A 20,264-nucleotide genomic window follows, 5' to 3' on the forward strand; every position below is an offset into this window, starting at 1 on the left:
TTTCGGCTGAGAGGGGAGTAGTGTACTAAGCATTGCATTTGACTGGTCAAAGCATCTGGGATAATATATTACACTATAAATTGAAGTTTTGAATTAAATTACATTTTTTGGTGGTTGTAGCTGCATGGTGCAGTGAAAACATGTGGCCTACTTTGGTACAGTAGTTCACTAGCTTTTACAATCCAGGAAATGGAATCCGTGCAGCAAACTGAAATGTAAACCTTGCTGTCATCTGTGACTATAAAGCATGCACACACACCAACAACCAAAACACAACTCTGATAGAGTTCTTACACAACCCCAATCATAATACAACACTGCCCCATACCCAACACAAGAAAAAAATCTCAGGCACACATAATCCACCTATTACATATTCTAGGAACCCAGGGCTGAAAAGCTGAAACGGATTAGAAAAATATTTGATCTACATTAAATTTGTATCGGATTACAAAATATGATGATTGGAAGCTTGCTGCGTTGCATCACTACCTTATCGTATTAAAGGTTCTATTTAGCAAAATGTATCTAAATGAAATTGAATGCAAAAATGCAATTTAAAATTAGCTTTCCTCATGATAATGGTGAAATCTGATCTTTCACATGACCTTTGATAGTTGTCTAGGTGTCATGTTAGGGTGTGTCCTCATAAGCACTGTCATAATACTGTCATGTTTTCATGCTCTTCAATGTCATGATTATAACCTATGGATCAAAGTCTGTGGATTGAAAACAGAGTATTCCCCATGTGATACTTTTGTTCACCAACCAGGGAAAATGAACATACAACAGAGGAAGAAATCATCAGAGATTGGTGAAATAACAATCCCCACAAGCTTGAAATTATTACTTATGGGGTGCATAACTGAACACACACTTTACAATTATTTATATCTATAATATAAGTAAGCTTAATGTAAAATAGCTGGCTTAATAAGAAGCGAGAGATATTGTAGCTAGGGAATATCCGTGTAAGTGATAATTGCAATGTGCCCTGAGGGTGATGATGCTAATGAGGAAGCAGTAATGGCTGTGGCTTGATCAGAGTGCTCCATCTAGATTCTAGAATGATGCCTGAAATACACCATGGGAGATCTAGATGAAGCTTGAATGCTTTTATTAATTCCAATCTCAGTGACATTACAAATGCAACAGCTTCGAGGCTGGCTTCACTTGCATTGTTAGAAAGCTGAGTACATTTCTACAGATTACTGTGTATACAAATCTGATTTTGCAGTCTATTCACAGACATAATAATGTGGTGTCCTGCTGTTTCTCTCTCAAAACGGCATTCATCTGACCACATTTCAACAGTTGATGACATAATTAATCTGACCACATTTACAAAAGTTGATTACATCATTCATCTGACCACATTTCAACAGTTGATGACATAATTAATCTGACCACATTTACAAAAGTTGATTACATCATTCATCTGACCACATTTCAAAAGTTGATTACATCATTCATCTGACCACATTTCAAAAGTTGATTACATCATTCATCTGACCACATTTCAAAAGTTGATTACATCATTCATCTGACCAAATTTCAACAGTTGATGACATCATTCATCTGACCACATTTACAACAGTTGATTACATAATTAATCTGACCACATTTCAAAGGACACCCAGAACTACATCATTCATCCAGCCACATTGACAACAGTTTATTACACCATTCATCTCACCATATTTCAACAGTAGATTACATCCTTCAGCTGATTTAGGCTGCGTTTAAACAGGCAACCCAATTCTGATATGTTTGTTCACTAATTGGTCTTTTTACCAATCATATCAGATCTTTTCACATCAGATCTACTTCTGAGCTGATCTGATTGGTCAAAAGACCAATTGGTGAAGAAAAAAATCTGCATTGGACTGTATGTGTAAACCCAGCCATAGATAAGCGCTTTAAATGGCTTTCAAAGCGAGACACATCTCTACAACATAAGTTGGCGATTTGGCCCCTGTATTTCATAATTAAGGCATACATGGACTATAATACAATTCCATAACGAAGGGAACAAGTTAAACATATAGGTAGCAACATCTATTAAGGCAACGCTTTGGAGAAAACACAATAGTCACATCATGGCTTGATGTAACTTTTATCCTGATTCAATCTAATGAGGGAAACACTAGTGTAAGAGGGAGGAATGGGTTTAAAACACAGCACATATATGTAAACTATATTAAATATGATACAGAGTTTAAGTTTGGTTTATAATTGTATTAATTGTTTTCTGCATTCCATGGAGATGAGGTTGACATTCTCAGCACATATAACAGTAAAATGGTGACTTTGGGTTCAGAGAGATAATGAGAATATATGTCATATAATAATAACCCATTTAGCAGACGCTGTTATACAAAGTGATTTACAGTCATGTATGCATACATTAATATCATATGGGGCTGAATTCTGAGGGTTGAGTAGACACATTTAACTATTTCAACACACTTCATCTATTTTTAACACAATCCATGACACTATCAGTGTGATTTTAGCTTTTTGTTGTATAATGTGTTGCAATAAAGTAGGAAATAAATATTCAAACTGGGAAAAGATTAGATAGAAACTAAATTGCTACTGTAGAGGAATAGTCACGGACACCCAGAACTAAAATTGCACAATTGCGTCAGATGCTCGATTTATGTTACCTGCATCTGTCCACAAGAGATTAGGGCTCTCATAAAATGCCCTTGTATGTAAACTATTGCTACAACAACAGCATTATCTAAAGCAAGAACTAAAATAAAACTGAATTTATAGTATTTCTTGTTCACATAAAATATTGTTCTGATCAGTGCCATTTGACGGACAAATGCTTTTCAAACCTGTTTGACTGATACAGACAATAGACAAATCTATTATTGCAACTGGTTTTAAACTAAACTTTACAATGCAAGCAATGAAGGTGAACCTCTCTAAAGTTACTCAGTGGACACATTTGAAAGTCTTGTGCAGCATTAAAAGGAAGTGGGTATCTGGGACTGTTCTGTACTGTGGTTCCTCTGCTATCCTTGTTACTTAACTGTAAATAACTTAGATTCAATATGAATAGTAACAGACAGCGGTGTGCAAAATGTTAGGAATCCCTTTCAGATTAACATGGCTTTTCTTATATTGTGAATAAACTAGCTATGCTCTTCTAATACATTTCTTCATAAGAAATCCTACATCGCTCCTAGCAATATTACATACATAGTAGATATGCACAAAAGTTAGGATTGAGAGGTTATTCAAGCTTCAGTCCGCCCGCACTTTCCTGTGTGTAATGGTTTCCGTGGGTGTCACCCCATTCGCATGGCTATTCAGCGAATCAACAGAGCCATTCTGGTGATACGCCTTCTTTTGTGAAACACTGTGTTTCTTGTAAGTCTAAAAAAGAGGGAAGAAGTCAACACATTAGGATGATCTCAAAATCTGAAGAACACTACTGTAGACAATGCACGGTTTTATTTAACCCCGTCACCACCAGTGTAAAATACTTAACACCATAATGAATTGAAATACTGTCTAATTAATGCAAGAGTTTTATATTCGCTCACCTGAATGTAGAAGTTTGAGAAAAGGGCAATAAGCGAGGCCATATAGAATATTTGGAAAAACAGCCAGCTTCTGGGAAAACCACATGGCCAAATGACTGCACAGATGGTCTGGGACATGGTCAAAAAGAATTGAATCTATAGAGGAATGAGACAAAAATGTCATTAATTGTTTGTAAACTAAGTGAACATCAATGCACACATGCACGCACACACAGTATGCATAAATAAATACCATTGATCCAAGGCCTACAGAATACCTTAAATGGATGGGGGAAATATTGCACTTTCAATCTATACCAATGGTTCATGTTTTTGTTTCATCTCATTGGGCCTTTGTCACATTCACTAAAACCCTGAGATTGGCTGAGCTATACTCTGGATGACACAGGAGGTTGGTGGCACCTTAATTGGTGAGAACAGGCTTGTGGGAATGACCGGAGTGGAATGGTATCAAATACAGGGTTACCAGTTGTTTGCCATTCCATTTGCTCCGTTCCGGACATTATGAGCCGTTCTCCCCTCGGCAGCCTCCACTATGGTTGATAACTATGGATGTGAAATGACATCTCTGAGGTTTGAAACAGGGACATGCAGGCTCACCAGCTGGCCTTGTGTGATATATCTCTTCCACCATAGATAGGGCCGTATGGCCGGGACAGCAGAGAGCCCATAGTAAGAGTACATCAGGACATGGATGAAGCTGTTGAGGGAGGCACCAAAGTAGGCTGAGGAAGAGACAGGAGAGAGGGGGTGGATGAATCATCTAGAGTACCGTAGCAGGGTCAGAGACATCAGTGAAATACAAAATTACAATTCTTGCTGTTTATTAATAGTAAGAAATAGCCACGTCAATGGCATACAGTGGAAAGCAGCTGAGGTGTTCATTCTCAGAGAGTCCACTGTAAAACACAGCGAGCTGTAAGACATAGGTCAGTGTCCTGTTCTAGGACACAGTGTGTCACACTGTCTGTGTAAAGCAATTAGGAGGTGAGTGTATGGTATATCACTGAAAAAATGCATGCTGTGCAGTCCTGAAATAGCAGTAGGTTCAATTCACACTTCATTTCTTTACCATTTAACAACGGATCAAATTGATTTGAAAGTATCTCAGTCACAGAATCAATTCAAGACAAACATGTCATCTATAACACCTGTATAGCTACTTAAAAAGATAACATACAGTAAGTACACTCTTCGGGGGGAAAAAATGTGCTTATAGAACCTAAAAGGGTTATTTGGCTGTCCCCATAGGATAATCCTTTGAAGAGCCCTTATTGGTTCCAGGTAAAAACCCTTTTGGGTTGCATGAAAAACTTGTCCAGAGGGTTCTGTGGCTCAGTACCGGTACCACCTGTATATAGCCTCGTTATTGTTATGTCATTTTCTTGTGTTACTTCTTGATTTGATTAGATTTTTTTTTTTTTAACTTTAGTTTATTTAGTAAATAAAAGTATATTTATTCAACTGCATTGTTGGTTAAGGGCTTGTAAGTAAGCATTTCACAGTAAGGTACACAGCCTGTTGTATTCGGCGCAGCCCCCTCCTGTACTCCCTGTTCACCCATGACCGTGTGGCCATGAAAGCCTCCAACTCAATCATCAAGTTTGCAGATGACACTATAGCGGTAGTCCTTATTACCAACAACGACGAGACGGCCTACAGGCAGGAGGTGAGGGCCCTCGGAGTGTGGTGTCAGGAATATAACCTCTCACGCAACGTCAACAAAACAAAGGAGGGCCTCCGGGGTGGCGCAGTGGTCTAGGGCACTGCGTCGCAGTGCTAGCTGTGCCACCAGAGACTCTGGGTTCGCGCCCAGGCTCTGTCGCAGCCGGGCCGAGACCGGGAGGTCCACGAGGCGACGCACAATTGGCCTAGCGTCGGGTTTGGACAGTAGGGATATCCTTGTCTCATCAAGCACCAGCGACTCCTGTGGTGGGCCTGATTGTGGACTTCAGGAAACAGTGTCTCTTTGCTTGACATCGTGGGAAAGTCAAAATAAATCAGCCAAGACCTCAGAAAAAATTGTAGACCTCCACAAGTCTGGTTCATCCTTGGGACAAACAATAGTACGCGAGTATAAACACCATGGGACCACGCAGCCGTCATGTTTCCTGAGATCTTGGCTGATTTCTTTTGACTTTCCCACGATGTCAAGCAAAGAGACACTGTTTCCTGAAGTCCACGATCATCTCCTTTGTTTAATTACTTAAAAATCATACAATGTGATTTTCTGGATTTTTGTTTTAGATTCCGTCTCTCACAGTTGAAGTGTACCTATGATAAAAATTACAGACCTCTACATGCTTTGTAAGTAGGAAAACCTGCAAAATCGGCAGTGTATCAAATACTTGTTCTCCCCACTGTAGATACTTTGTACCTATTTCCTCCAGCATCTTCACAAGGTCCTTTGCTGGTGTTCTGGGATTGATTTGCACTTTTCGCACAAAAGTACCTTCATCTCTAGGAGACAGAACGCATCTCCTTCCTGAGCGGTATGACGGCTGCGTGGTCCCATGGTGTTTATACTCGCTTACTACTTCCGGGTTCCGGGTTGGAGCGAGCGGTCGCATCCGCACCTCGGTCCGCAGGTAGTATAACTTTTCATTACATTTCATTACATTTCATTATAGTACAACGGTTTGATTTGTCTAATCTTAGCAATTTCTTCTTAGCTAGCTACATAGCCGTCGTTGTATCAAAGATAATTGCGTAATTATCGTATTTCGTCGTCCTAACGTAGTCTACACTGCTATCTGCCCAGCAGCTAGCCAGCTAGCAAACGTCCACCGTCTACCGAATAGCAGCACTGTAGAAACTATTACACTCAACTGAACGACTTGATTAGTGTAGTGTTAGCTAGCTACATAGTTGTCTTTGCTGTCTTCGTATCCAAGATAATTGTGTAGTTTAGAGTGTGTAGTCTTAGAGCGATTATCTTAATTTACCGAGGTTAGCTAGCCAGCTATTTGTCGTCCTTAACGTAGGAGACACTGCTAGCTAGCCAACAGCTAGCCAACGTCTACCGAATAGAACTTCTGCACTCAACAACCCGGTCGCATTCCGCTTCGCTCCACAGGTAGTATCACATTTTCATTTCATTTCATTACAGCATAACGGTTTGATTTGTTTGATCGTAGCTAGCTACATAGCTAGCTACATAGCCGTCTGTGTATCAAAGATAATTGTGTAGTCTAGAGCGATTTTCTAGGTTAGCTAGCCAGCTATTGTCGTTCTTTTAACGCAACGTAACGTAATCAACACTGCTAGCTAGCCAGCTAGCCCCCGAATAGCAGCACTGTAGAAACTATTACACTCAACGGAACGACTTGATTAGTGTAGTGTCAACAACGCAGCCACTGCCAGCTAGCCTACAAAGTCAACAACGCAGCCACTGCCAGCTAGCCTACTTCAGCAGTACTGTATCATTTTAATCATTTTAGTCAATAAGATTCTTGCTACGTAAGCTTAACTTTCTGAACATTTGAGACGTGTAGTCCACTTGTCATTCCAATCTCCTTGCATTAGCGTAGCCTCTTCTGTAGCCTGTCAACTATGTGTCTGTCTATCCCTGTTTAACATTTAACATTTAAGTCATTTAGCAGACGCTCTTATCCAGAGCGACACTCTCCTCTCTGCACAGACCATACAAACGCTCCACACCGCGTGGCCGCGGCCACCCTAATCTGGTGGCCCCAGCGCGCACGACCCACGTGGAGTTCCAGGTCTCCGGTAGCCTCTGGAACTGCCGATCTGCGGCCAACAAGGCAGAGTTCATCTCAGCCTATGCCTCCCTCCAGTCCCTCGACTTCTTGGCACTGACGGAAACATGGATCACCTCAGATAACACTGCTACTCCTACTGCTCTCTCTTCGTCCGCCCACGTGTTCTCGCACACCCCGAGAGCTTCTGGTCAGCGGGGTGGTGGCACCGGGATCCTCATCTCTCCCAAGTGGTCATCTCTCTTTCTCCCCTTACCCATCTGTCTATCGCCTCCTTTGAATTCCATGCTGTCACAGTTACCAGCCCTTTCAAGCTTAACATCCTTATCATTTATCGCCCTCCAGGTTCCTCGGAGAGTTCATCAATGAGCTTGATGCCTTGATAAGCTCCTTTCCTGAGGACGGCTCACCTCTCACAGTTCTGGGCGACTTTAACCTCCCCACATCTACCTTTGACTCATTCCTCTCTGCCTCCTTCTTTCCACTCCTCTCCTCTTTTGACCTCACCCTCTCACCTTCCCCCTACTCACAAGGCAGGCAATACGCTCGACCTCATCTTTACTAGATGCTGTTCTTCCACTAACCTCATTGCAACTCCCCTCCAAGTCTCCGACCACTACCTTGTATCCTTTTCCTTCTCACTCTCATCCAACACTTCCCACACTGCCCCTACTCGGATGGTATCGCGCCGTCCCAACCTTCGCTCTCTCTCCCCCGCTACTCTCTCCTCTTCCATCCTATCATCTCTTCCCTCTGCTCAAACCTTCTCCAACCTATCTCCTGATTCTGCCTCCTCAACCCTCCTCTCCTCCCTTTCTGCATCCTTTGACTCTCTATGTCCCCTATCCTCCAGGCCGGCTCGGTCCTCCCCTCCCGCTCCGTGGCTCGACCACTCATTGCGAGCTCACAGAACAGGGCTCCGGGCAGCCGAGCGGAAATGGAGGAAAAATCGCCTCCCTGCAGACCTGGCATCCTTTCACTCCCTCCTCTCTACATTTTCCTCCTCTGTCTCTGCTGCTAAAGCCACTTTCTACCACTCTAAATTCCAAGCATCTGCCTCTAACCCTAGGAAGCTCTTTGCCACCTTCTCCTCCCTCCTGAATCCTCCTCCCCCCCCCCCTCCTCCCTCTCTGCAGATGACTTCGTCAACCATTTTGAAAAGAAGGTCGACGACATCCGATCCTCGTTTGCTAAGTCAAACGACACCGCTGGTTCTGCTCACACTGCCCTACCCTGTGCTCTGACCTCTTTCTCCCCTCTCTCTCCAGATGAAATCTCGCGTCTTGTGACGGCCGGCCGCCCAACAACCTGCCCGCTTGACCCTATCCCCTCCTCTCTTCTCCAGACCATTTCCGGAGACCTTCTCCCTTACCTCACCTCGCTCATCAACTCATCCCTGACCGCTGGCTACGTCCCTTCCGTCTTCAAGAGAGCGAGAGTTGCACCCCTTCTGAAAAAACCTACACTCGATCCCTCCGATGTCAACAACTACAGACCAGTATCCCTTCTTTCTTTTCTCTCCAAAACTCTTGAACGTGCCGTCCTTGGCCAGCTCTCCCGCTATCTCTCTCAGAATGACCTTCTTGATCCAAATCAGTCAGGTTTCAAGACTAGTCATTCAACTGAGACTGCTCTTCTCTGTATCACGGAGGCGCTCCGCACTGCTAAAGCTAACTCTCTCTCCTCTGCTCTCATCCTTCTAGACCTATCGGCTGCCTTCGATACTATGAACCATCAGATCCTCCTCTCCACCCTCTCCGAGTTGGGCATCTCCGGCGCGGCCCACGCTTGATTGCGTCCTACCTGACAGGTCGCTCCTACCAGGTGGCGTGGCGAGAATCTGTCTCCTCACCACGCGCTCTCACCACTGGTGTCCCCAGGGGTCTGTTCTAGGCCCTCTCCTATTCTCGCTATACACCAAGTCACTTGGCTCTGTCATAACCTCACATGGTCTCTCCTATCATTGCTATGCAGACGACACACAATTAATCTTCTCCTTTCCCCCTTCTGATGACCAGGTGGCGAATCGCATCTCTGCATGTCTGGCAGACATATCAGTGTGGATGACGGATCACCACCTCAAGCTGAACCTCGGCAAGACGGTGCTGCTCTTCCTCCCGGGAAGGACTGCCCGTTCCATGATCTCGCCATCACGGTTGACAACTCCATTGTGTCCTCCTCCCAGAGCGCTAAGAACCTTGGCGTGATCCTGGACAACACCCTGTCGTTCTCAACTAACATCAAGGCGGTGGCCCGTTCCTGTAGGTTCATGCTCTACAACATCCGCAGAGTACGACCCTGCCTCACACAGGAAGCGGCGCAGGTCCTAATCCAGGCACTTGTCATCTCCCGTCTGGATTACTGCAACTCGCTATTGGCTGGGCTCCCTGCCTGTGCCATTAAACCCCTACAACTCATCCAGAACGCCGCAGCCCGTCTGGTGTTCAACCTTCCCAAGTTCTCTCACGTCACCCCGCTCCTCCGCTCTCTCCACTGGCTTCCAGTTGAAGCTCGCATCCGCTACAAGACCATGGTGCTTGCCTACGGAGCTGTGAGGGGAACGGCACCTCAGTACCTCCAGGCTCTGATCAGGCCCTACACCCAAACAAGGGCAATGCGTTCATCCACCTCTGGCCTGCTCGCCTCCCTACCACTGAGGAAGTACAGTTCCCGCTCAGCCCAGTCAAAACTGTTCGCTGCTCTGGCCCCCCAATGGTGGAACAAACTCCCTCACGACGCCAGGACAGCGGAGTCAATCACCACCTTCCGGAGACACCTGAAACCCCACCTCTTTAAGGAATACCTAGGATAGGATAAAGTAATCCTTCTCACCCCCCCCCCCCTTAAAAGATTTAGATGCACTATTGTAAAGTGGCTGTTCCACTGGATGTCATAAGGTGAGTGCACCAATTTGTAAGTCGCTCTGGATAAGAGCGTCTGCTAAATGACTTAAATGTAATGTAAATGTACTATTGTTTGTCCCAAGGATGAACCAGACTTGTGGAGGTCTACAATTTTTTCTGAGGTCTTGGCTGATTTCTTTTGACTTTCCCACAATGTCAAGCAAAGAGACACTGAGTTTGAAGGTAGGCCTTGAAAGACATCCACAGGTAGACCTCCAATTGACTCAAATTATGTCAATTAGCTTATCAGAAGCTTCTAAGGCCATGACATAATTTTCTGTAATTTTCCAAGCTGTTTAAAGGCAGTCAACTTAGTGTATGTAAACTTCTGACCCACTGGAATTGTGATAGATTATTTCACTTATAAATCTCTGTGTCTGCAAACAATTGTCTGAAAAATGACTTGTGTCATGCACAAAGTAGATGTCTTAACCGACTTGCCAAAACTGTAGTTTGTTAACAAGGAATTTGTGGAGTGGTTGAAAAAATGAGTTTTAATGACTCCCACCTAAGTGTACTTCCGACTTCAACTGTATATACTATATTCTATACCATCTACTGCATCTTGCCTATGCCACACGGCCATTGCTCATCCATGTATTTATATGTACATATTCTTATTCATCCCTTTACATTTGTGTGTATAAGTTAGTCCTTGTGAATTTGTTAGATTACTTGTTAGATATTACTGCACTGCCGCAACTAGAAGCACAAGCATTTCGCTACACTCGCATTAACATCTGCTAACCATGTGTATGTGACCAATAAAATTTGATTTGATTTGAAAACACTCAGTGACCACAGTGTTGAGGATAGAAAGGGAATTTTGAGTTAAAACACTCACAGTGACCACAGGGCACCCAGTTCATGACGAACCACCAGATGTTGAGCATGCTAGCGTGGTGGTAGATGTGCAGAAACGTGATCTGGTGGTTGTTCTTCCGTAGGATGAAGAAGAAGGTGTCCATAAACTCTATGACCTTGGAGAAGTAGTACCACCACAGCACATTCATGATCTGAGACAAGAGAAAAAAATATAAGAAGAAGAGTCAAGCTTTCAAGCAATACAATGTATTTTCTAGTAATTCCCTTTCCTGCAAGGACATACTCAATGTTCCCCCTGAGAGGCATACATCGACAGATTTGTATTTTACCTAATGAGGTGCAAATAATTTGACCAAAAAGGTTACATGTTTTGAGAGACAAAGATGATCATCTGCACATACAGGCCTATGAAATATCTATTAAGGACAAAGATGATCATCTGCACATACAGGCCTATGAAATATCTATTAAGGACAAAGATGATCATCTGCACATACAGGCCTATGAAATATCTATTAAGGACAAAGATGATCATCTGCACATACAGGCCTATGAAATATCTATTAAGGACAAAGATGATCATCTGCACATACAGGCCTATGAAATATCTATTAAGGACAAAGATGATCATCTGCACATACAGGCCTATGAAATATCTATTAAGGACAAAGATGATCATCTGCACATACAGGCCTATGAAATATCTATTAAGGACAAAGTGAAAAATAAGTTAATTCACTTCTGTAACAGCAGGGACTCTTATACATGTTTTAATCAGCACAGACCTGCAATCCAATCGCACATTTCAGTGAGAACAAGTTTCCTCTCAGTGTTCAATGTTCCCAAGGGACATTACAGAGTAACTACTGATGACACAGCAGTACAGATTAAATAGACTGGCTGTCTGACTCTGTGGCTTATCTGTTAGGATTTGCAGGTACTGTCTGACATAAATTGTACCAATAGAATTGGTAGCCACCATGACAAAAATAGCTGGAGAGAACAAAGTATATATTGATCTGTAAATATCATAAAGGGAATGAGTGACAGGGTGAAGTCCAGCTGGTGTCTGGTGACGATGCATTTGTTACCCCATATACAGTCCATATTTTGAACCTAACACGAGATTGTTTCATATAAAATTATATATAAGTGAACAGAGGGGTGACATATTGAGTAAGACCGTCTTACCTTGGTATCTGTTTCTCCCGCACTGTGTGTGTCTTGGCAGTAGAAGTTATAACCCCCTTGCCACACAGCAGACACCATCTGGAGACAGACCGCAAGGTGATGTAGAAACACAGACTGCCATGTCTTTGACATCTTCAAACAACTTGAATCACCCAAATACTGCACTACCCTTGTAATATCAAATGTATATCATTATTGTACTGCAAGTGTCACAAGATCCACATTTTAAATCACCTGCAACATCAATTTGCTTTCTCCCACCCAAAAGCTGATTGTAAAACTGTTTACATTGACATTTAGGATGCTAGCTTCACATACTTGCTGCAGGAGTGGAAGTAGTGGACAATATTATATCCCAGAGTCTGTCCTCTCCATTTAGTCTCCTTAACCAGCGATAAGATCATTATTATTTTTGTTGCCTGTGCAACATTGGGTCCCTGTATTTGTTTGTTATTGAGCAGGCCTGTGATGTCACCGTTTTAAATAGAGCCCTTGTTCAGACGTTTCATCTAATTTGGGATAGCTATGGAAATAGCTCTGTCATTATCCACCACTGCCTTGAATAACTGACAAAAACAACGAGTTAAATGTAAAGCATCTAAAGACATAACAAGATTCAGGTTCAGCTTCAAGTGTTTTGTGCTCAATATGACATCAAACTCAAGAGCAGAACCCATGGTCAGAATTGCCCCCCTGGTTATGTTCTACTGAAGAAAACATGATTCTGAGGAATATTAAGCTTTCCCACAGGATTTTAGTGCATTTGGCTCGAGACAGGACCCATTCCAGAACAGGATGGTAAAAAAGCAGTGCAAAGCAGGGATCTAATTACGTTGATGACTTCGAGACATACAGTGTCATTATCCGATGATTGTGGCACCAGGAGAGTGACTGCCCTGCATGTGCCCATGGGGATGAAAGCAGAACGAGGACAGGCCTGGGATTGGCAGATGTTGTGCGCCACTGAACTGGGTAATCCCGAAACATGCAGAGGACTCATTGAAAAACAACCCAAAAGTCTCTACAGAGAGAGTGTCTAATCATTAAACAATACTACTGTCATTGTCATGCCTTTTGTTGTTTTAAATGTGCTGCTGCATTGACATTTTTACTGTGTTTTAGCAGTACGATTATTAACAACAATATGCTGCAGGCTAGGCTATGTCCCTTAAGTTATAATACACTATTTATTACTAATACACTACTACTAAATCGTCTTTATTCATATTATGTAACTCAAAACAAAGTGTCACAAGATCCAAATGTCCATATAGATTTGGGCGGAACAGGGCTGATTCGTGATATTAGTGAAGATGCAGTTTCCTGCAGAAAAAAAATGTTTTAATTAGCTTAAGATCCAGCGCATTCCAATCGATATTGCCTATCTAAAAGGCAGAATGAGCTCAGGATCTGTTTCTAAACCTAAAGCCTTTATTGTGGCCAGCTTGCATCCCACAGTAACTTAAGGAACCTAAAAACCCCAGGCCTATGCCCTTGGTTATTTTGCTCTTCCGTATGGCTATTTAAAACACATGTCACACCAATAACATTTTTAAAATGCAATTTATATACAATTTATATACGTGCCGTATGGGATAACAGCAAGCAACTGCTTTGTACTTGAATTGGAATCGTGTGGCATTGATTTATGAGGACTAAAAGTTCTCCCTAAAGCAAGGGTAGAGTCAGAACGGGCGAGTTTAATGATTTACACAGCATGGGCACAGCCAATCTTTTGAGGGGTTATGCAATGCAGACCGAATTGAGCCCATTTGGCCAGGGTGGTGAGAACAGAAAAGACTTTAGACTTACAGGTGCGTGGAGAAGACTTTGTCCCTCGGGATCCGCATAACTAGCTCATGACATTTAGATAATGTCATATTACACTATATGTATATATATATCACACTATGTTTACATATTTACTACCACAACTGATTACACTACAGAAAGCATTGGCAGCTCACTCTCTCTCCAGTCTCATTACGCTATACTATAATTAGGGATAATGCTATCAACTACTAGCCTAGATATCCACTGAGGATACAGACAGTTCATCAGTATATACTGTCAACAGTTTCAGAATTAGACGTTGCAACTTCAAACAATCTAATAATAGTAGCAGGTTTTCAGAAAACAATTGAGGGTTGTGTTGAGGTTGGGTGAGAGATTTGTTTGTTTTAACAACGATCCTGTCAGAGACCAGCTGTGCCCCACTCACTCCCCCACAGCACTGTGTCCCGGGGTGGCATCAGTGCAAGACGCCATTTGTGTCTAATCCGAATCAAAGATCAGTTTCCCTCATCCTCACAGAGTCCTTTAGCCACTTCTACCAGTCACCCGATCCTCTCACTTCCCCTCATCTGCCAGCAGTGTTGCACTGCGATGATACCAACACCACCTTCAGGTGCAGCCTGCCTACCTCATAGAACATATAGAAAGATAATAGAGTGAGGGCCAGATTGTAGAGCACCAGGAGGCCCTGGCAAGACACCGGCTGTCTGTGTCTCATGTACTTGGGCCCCAGCCATACGATCAGCAAGTACATGAGTGTTAGTGCAAAGGTTGGAGGGTAGTTGTCTAGCAGCAGCCATCCCTGTACCCGTTCATCTGAAATACATAGACAGACAACAGCCTGGTATTACAACATACAGTAGAATGTTCCCTTTTTTTCGGAACCTTATTCCCATATTTACTGTATCCCCTGAACCAGTGCGATAGCACTGAGCGTAGAGAGGGGCACATATGTAGGATCATAATTTGACCTATGTTGTTCACAGCAAAATAATCCTGCATTAACAGGATTTCAAGATTTAGTATATAATGTTGCTTGATCCGTGGTTAGGCTATTAGCCGGCCACAAGTAGGCTACATGAAAAGTGCAATAGTGTTTATATAACCGTGTGTTAGTGTGGGTTTTCAGTGAAATTCTGTAAATCACAAAGCTCATCTGCAACAGAAAAGTGATCAAATTAAGATCCTACATCTGTAGCTACACTGCAGGGCAGGCATATTGCTTGGAGAGGGCAAGAGAACACAACACAGTTTGAGTGAGAATTGGCAGTGACTACCGAAGCATGTTTGTTTAACTCCTGGAAAGGTTATGCTAGAATCATGGAGATGCAAAAAGACCTGGTGCATTCCACTGGAGGAGCATGTATTAACACATAAGGCAAACATTTTGTGAGGAGATATATGGTGATAAATCATTCTATATCAATAGTCCATAACTAAGCATTTATTCATATGATAATTATTATACTGTAATTTAATCTACAGTAATGCAACAGTAATAACACTTACCTCTGGGACCCATCCATGAGTCTATGTACGTGTTTAGTTTATGATTAATAGCCTCCATTTCTAACCTGAATAGACAGATGAGAGAGTACCTACAGTCACACATTGCAGCTTATCACCAGAGCCATAGTTACATTACACACTCTGATAGACTGAAATGTATGGTAAACTACTAACACTAAGGTAAGGGGTCATCAACTAGATTCAGCCGGGGGACGTTTTGTTCTTGAGCGGATGGACAGGGGGTCGGAAAACATAATTGCAAATAATTTGTCAACAGCAAATTGACCGCAAGGAGCCCTAACGGATATAATATTTCCAAAATTAAAATCACTTGGAGCTGATTTGCTGGTGTTTTTACAGTCTTTTATGTCCAACAATAAAATCATTTTTAAATATATATATTATTACAAGTCATCACTCACAATATCTATATCTTTTTTTTTGCTCAGAAACTTGGGAGGCTAAATAAAATCACCTGCGGCCCAAAATCGGCCTGCTGGGGAACCCTGATTTAGATATTTTTAAAAGTACCATATTCAAGCAGCACTGTTGTTGAATGACGGCGCAAATCAGCTTAACTGTGTTGACAAAATATGTACGTCTGTTTAATTCCATAAAGCAGCTGAAGGGAAATCAAAGCTTGGTTCATTGTAGCAGAGGTACAATCATTGTCACGATGACTTCACAATAAAACAACTTTCGGACTGAAGGAACATGCAAGGATGCCGGTCTTGTTACAGCTTAGGCAGGCTATAAAGTTAATTCAGAAGGTTAAGGCTTGAGCTATAATCCTGACTATTGGCCCAATGCAATAGTTCATTCCAGTTAATTATGAATGTAATCAAAATTCTAATTCCAAATTTTCCTCATGGAGAAGCATTGAAGAGAATTTGAATTAGAATGTCAGTGTACTTCCTGAATTGAAATTGAATTGACCCCAACTCTGTTAAGAACGCTGATATTTTTTTATTATTCAGATATTTCCTTTATAATTATTAAGTAGATGAAGTATCTGCTCAGCAGTCCCAAACGCACAGAAATACAAACATAAATATTTACATTATTCTATTGACCCAGATAATTTCTGGGTCAATAGAGGTCAATTACTTCTCTTTATTGTGAGTGATGACTTGTAGTTATAACTGACTTGTCTCAAAATAGTGTCCTTTGATCAGATCTAACCAGCACATAAACATGTCGTTAAAGTTTTCTAATAAAAACAATGCAAAAAAAACAAAAAAAAGAGAGAGAGAGCATCATAGCCAAATAGCGCTACAATTTATTATATATAGCAGGAAAGTTAGATATCTCATGGCTGCTGTGCTGGATCAGGATGCAGGCTACGACACTAGGCTACTGTCCAAGTTTAGTCTTGTAGACAAATCCTATATTATAATTATGTCTTTAGCGAAAAGTAAAATGTCTAAATCATTAGCCCAACTCTTATCGCACACACATTGCAAACAACAATCGTAATCGTTCGCGTCACAGAGGTCACCGATTCAGGATCAATTGTTTTACATAGCCTACATACATGATCTAGCGAGTGAGACATGAACTAGTATGAAATCGCTGCTAAAAGTAGATTATCAAGTATATCAATTATGTATGCTAAATACTGTTATAGCATTTCCACCCCAAAAAAACCAAGACTTATCTTATTTCCAACCACATTCTAGCTCATAAAACGTACCTCTGGAGGATGCGTAATCTTGCCTGCCCAGGTCCCAAAGCACAAACGTGCAGCCTCGTCGGTCAGTGGAAACAGCGGGAGAAACACATGAACTCTGTCTATATGGCAAATTGTCCTGAGCGTCATAAGTGACGAGATCTAGCTATTAGGCTATCATCTTCAGATGGTAGATAATTGGCTATCAGCCACCCGAATGGCCTACCTCATTGGCAGTGATCATCATCCAGAATGTGATTTGACCGTTTGCTGATGTTGGCGTCCCACTTAAACTAGGTTTCCATTCAATTGGCGACAGATTTTCATGTGAATATTTTACAACCGGCATAAACAAAATATGGGCATTTTCCTACCAATTGTTTTTCCACCAAACCGACTTGTTGCAAATAAAAATCAGTGCGTGATGACATAGTGCACACAACATGTACCGTTTCTCTTAAATTCAATGTGTTTATGGCATTTTGAACTCTACCGATTGTTTTGTGACAAAAACTGTTGCATTAAATAGCAAATGTGCCTACTCTGGTCTTGTCATGTGCGCTCTAGCCAACAGCGTGTAGATACAGTGCTGGTAAACTGTGCGGGTAGCTGTATGATGAGATTATTATAGAGCGGTCAAGCATTGATCATCATTTATTGGAAATGAGCATCAAACTCATCACCGTGCAGTGTCTCCACCCTGTAAAGTTTAGCATTATTTAATATGTAGCATAATAAACTGCATGGTTTGCTGAGTAGTGAAAATCTTGGTTGTAGAGGCAAGTTTTAAAAGCACAACTGCGCATTTACATATGCCAAAGAGCTATTCTCTTTTAGCCAATGTGCGCTCTTTTACATTTTGCCTGGGCTACAGACACCCGGGATGTACATTGTAGTCGAGACAAGGTTACTCGTGAGGTTTTATTCGTAGCCTATAGTATATGTGACATGCTGGATTTAGAAAAAGTGACAAGAAAACGTGCCCAATGGCCTATGCCCCAATGCTGCGTTCACGGGAATTTCTGACTTGCTAACTGGTTGAACGCGGCACGTGTATAACTTCAACCTAGGCCATGTTCAGTTGCCAAACGTTCTCGAACGTTGCAGATAGAAATGCCATGACTAGAGCCGATGTGATTCCTTATATACGCCCGAGAGGCATGTTTGAGCTATAGTTTAGCCTATTTCTATCTGAACGTTCCAAAACCTTCAACCCTGCTGAACGCGTCCCAGATAGCCTGTCCGTAAGCAAGCGGATGTCACCCCATTCATTTCGCATCAGTGGAGAGACCAATCAAATCAGTGCATTACTCACATCCAGTTAATAAATCAGTTAGCAAGCCGATGTCACCCCATTCATTTCTCGTCAGTGGAGACCAATCAAATCACTGCATCACTCACATGGCTACACAGAGCAGAGCTCAGTAACCTGTGTTATGATACTGATGGATTTTTGAGACGGATGGTCTGTACGGTTGTGGAACTAGTACAGCGCCATCTCGTTGTCGCTTCGGGGATAAGAGTTGTTGACAACATGGCATTTTAGCTAGGCCTAACCCTAACCCTTTTGCTAACTTTTAACCTCATTCTCCTAACCTGCTACGTTAATTATCTTAACCTGCCATGTTAATTCTCCTAACCTACTAGGTAAACAGACATCCAGTCTCAGCAATCACCACATTGCGGTATGTGTTGTCTTATAGTGATGCAGAATGTAAAACTCTAGAGTGTAGGCAACTAAACAGAAATACATTTTTCTTTTCAAACTGCATGTTTTATATATATGGCTTATACACATCAAATGTACAACTGTCCAATTGCTGCAACAAACCATAGCCTAGCTAGCCTACTCGGTGGAGACTTCAATGCCTGAAAACAGTTTGAACTGCTTGCCTTACAATACATGTCAACATCTTTGAACATTTTGGCAAGGAAAAATATGGCCTTGGTCAGATGGTGATAAAGTTGAACATTGCCACTATGCTAGGATGACTTGCTGAACAAGACTAATCCAATTAATAGGTTGGCATTTTTGACACTAGCGAAGTGTAGGCCTACATTTTTAGAGCTTGGAACACCATCAGTTCTTTACATTTGAACTGATTTGTCATGTACGTGAGGTTCCCTTGGAGGTACTATGTAAATCACCAGCTGTCAAATGTATTCTATGGAGGGCCGAGTGTCTGCAGGTTCATGCTCCACTCTTGTACTTGATTTGAATTGTTGGTCACTAATTAGTAAGGAACTGCCCCCACCAGGTTGAAAGGAAAAAGGAAAACCCACAGACACTAGGCCCTCCATGGAATGTGTTTTCCACCCCTGGTGTAAATGGACTCTATTGTTAATGCATCCATCCTTAATATGTTCATCTATCATCAAAGAGGTTTACGTTGAAAAGATTGCCATAAAGCTCCACATGAACACATCTCCATAATGGGGCAGCAGGTGGTTAGAGCGTTGGGCCAGTAACCGAAAGGTTGCTGGATCGAATTCCCAAGCTGACAAGGTAAAAATCTGTCGTTTTGCCCCAGAGCAAGACAGTTAACTCACTGTTCCCCGTGCACCAAAGACGTGGATGTTGATTAATAAGTCGATCCCCACACCTCTCTGATTCAGAGGGGTTGGGTTAAATGCGGAAGACACATATCAGTTGAAGGCATTCAGTTGTACAACTGTCCAACTTTCCTTTCCCATATTGTCCATTTGGCCACATTACAGTCATGTATATTATGTATATGTCACCAGCAGCCTCTAGTGGACTAAAGGTCTCACTCCACATTGAGCATATTATCCAGAGATTATTTAATTTTCTTCACCTTTATTTAACCAGGTAGACCAGTTGAGAACAAGTTCTCATTTACAACTGCAACCTGGCCAAGATAAAGCAAGGTAGTGCAACAAACACAGAGTTACACAAACAAATGTACAGTCAATAACACAATAGACAAATCTATGTAGTGTGTGTGCAAATGTAGAAGAGTAGTGAGGTAAAGGCAATAAATATGCCAGAGGCGAAATAATTCAAATGTAGCATTAACACTGGAGTGATAGATGTGCAGATGATGTGCAAGTCGAGATACTGGGGTGCAAAAGA

At 42.1% G+C, this 20,264-nt stretch overlaps 1 protein-coding gene across 1 annotated transcript; it reads right to left on the minus strand.

Moving 5' to 3' along the window:
• Positions 1 to 1,094: 1,094 nt before the first annotated feature.
• elovl5 (ELOVL fatty acid elongase 5) lies at positions 1,095 to 17,415 on the minus strand. The gene is made up of 8 exons (XM_035800980.2): positions 17,195 to 17,415; positions 15,502 to 15,566; positions 14,621 to 14,808; positions 12,199 to 12,276; positions 11,027 to 11,198; positions 4,161 to 4,285; positions 3,561 to 3,695; positions 1,095 to 3,390 (listed from the first exon to the last, which is right to left on the minus strand). Exons 2-8 carry the CDS (start codon positions 15,557 to 15,559, stop codon positions 3,259 to 3,261), a joined length of 888 nt encoding a protein of 295 aa, XP_035656873.1. The 5' UTR covers positions 15,560 to 15,566; positions 17,195 to 17,415; the 3' UTR covers positions 1,095 to 3,258.
• Between the last annotated feature and the right edge of the window lie 2,849 nt (positions 17,416 to 20,264).

The sequence above is a fragment of the Oncorhynchus keta genome, chromosome 24 (genome assembly GCF_023373465.1).
Source record: "Oncorhynchus keta strain PuntledgeMale-10-30-2019 chromosome 24, Oket_V2, whole genome shotgun sequence".
NCBI classification, from domain to species: Eukaryota; Metazoa; Chordata; class Actinopteri; order Salmoniformes; family Salmonidae; genus Oncorhynchus; species Oncorhynchus keta.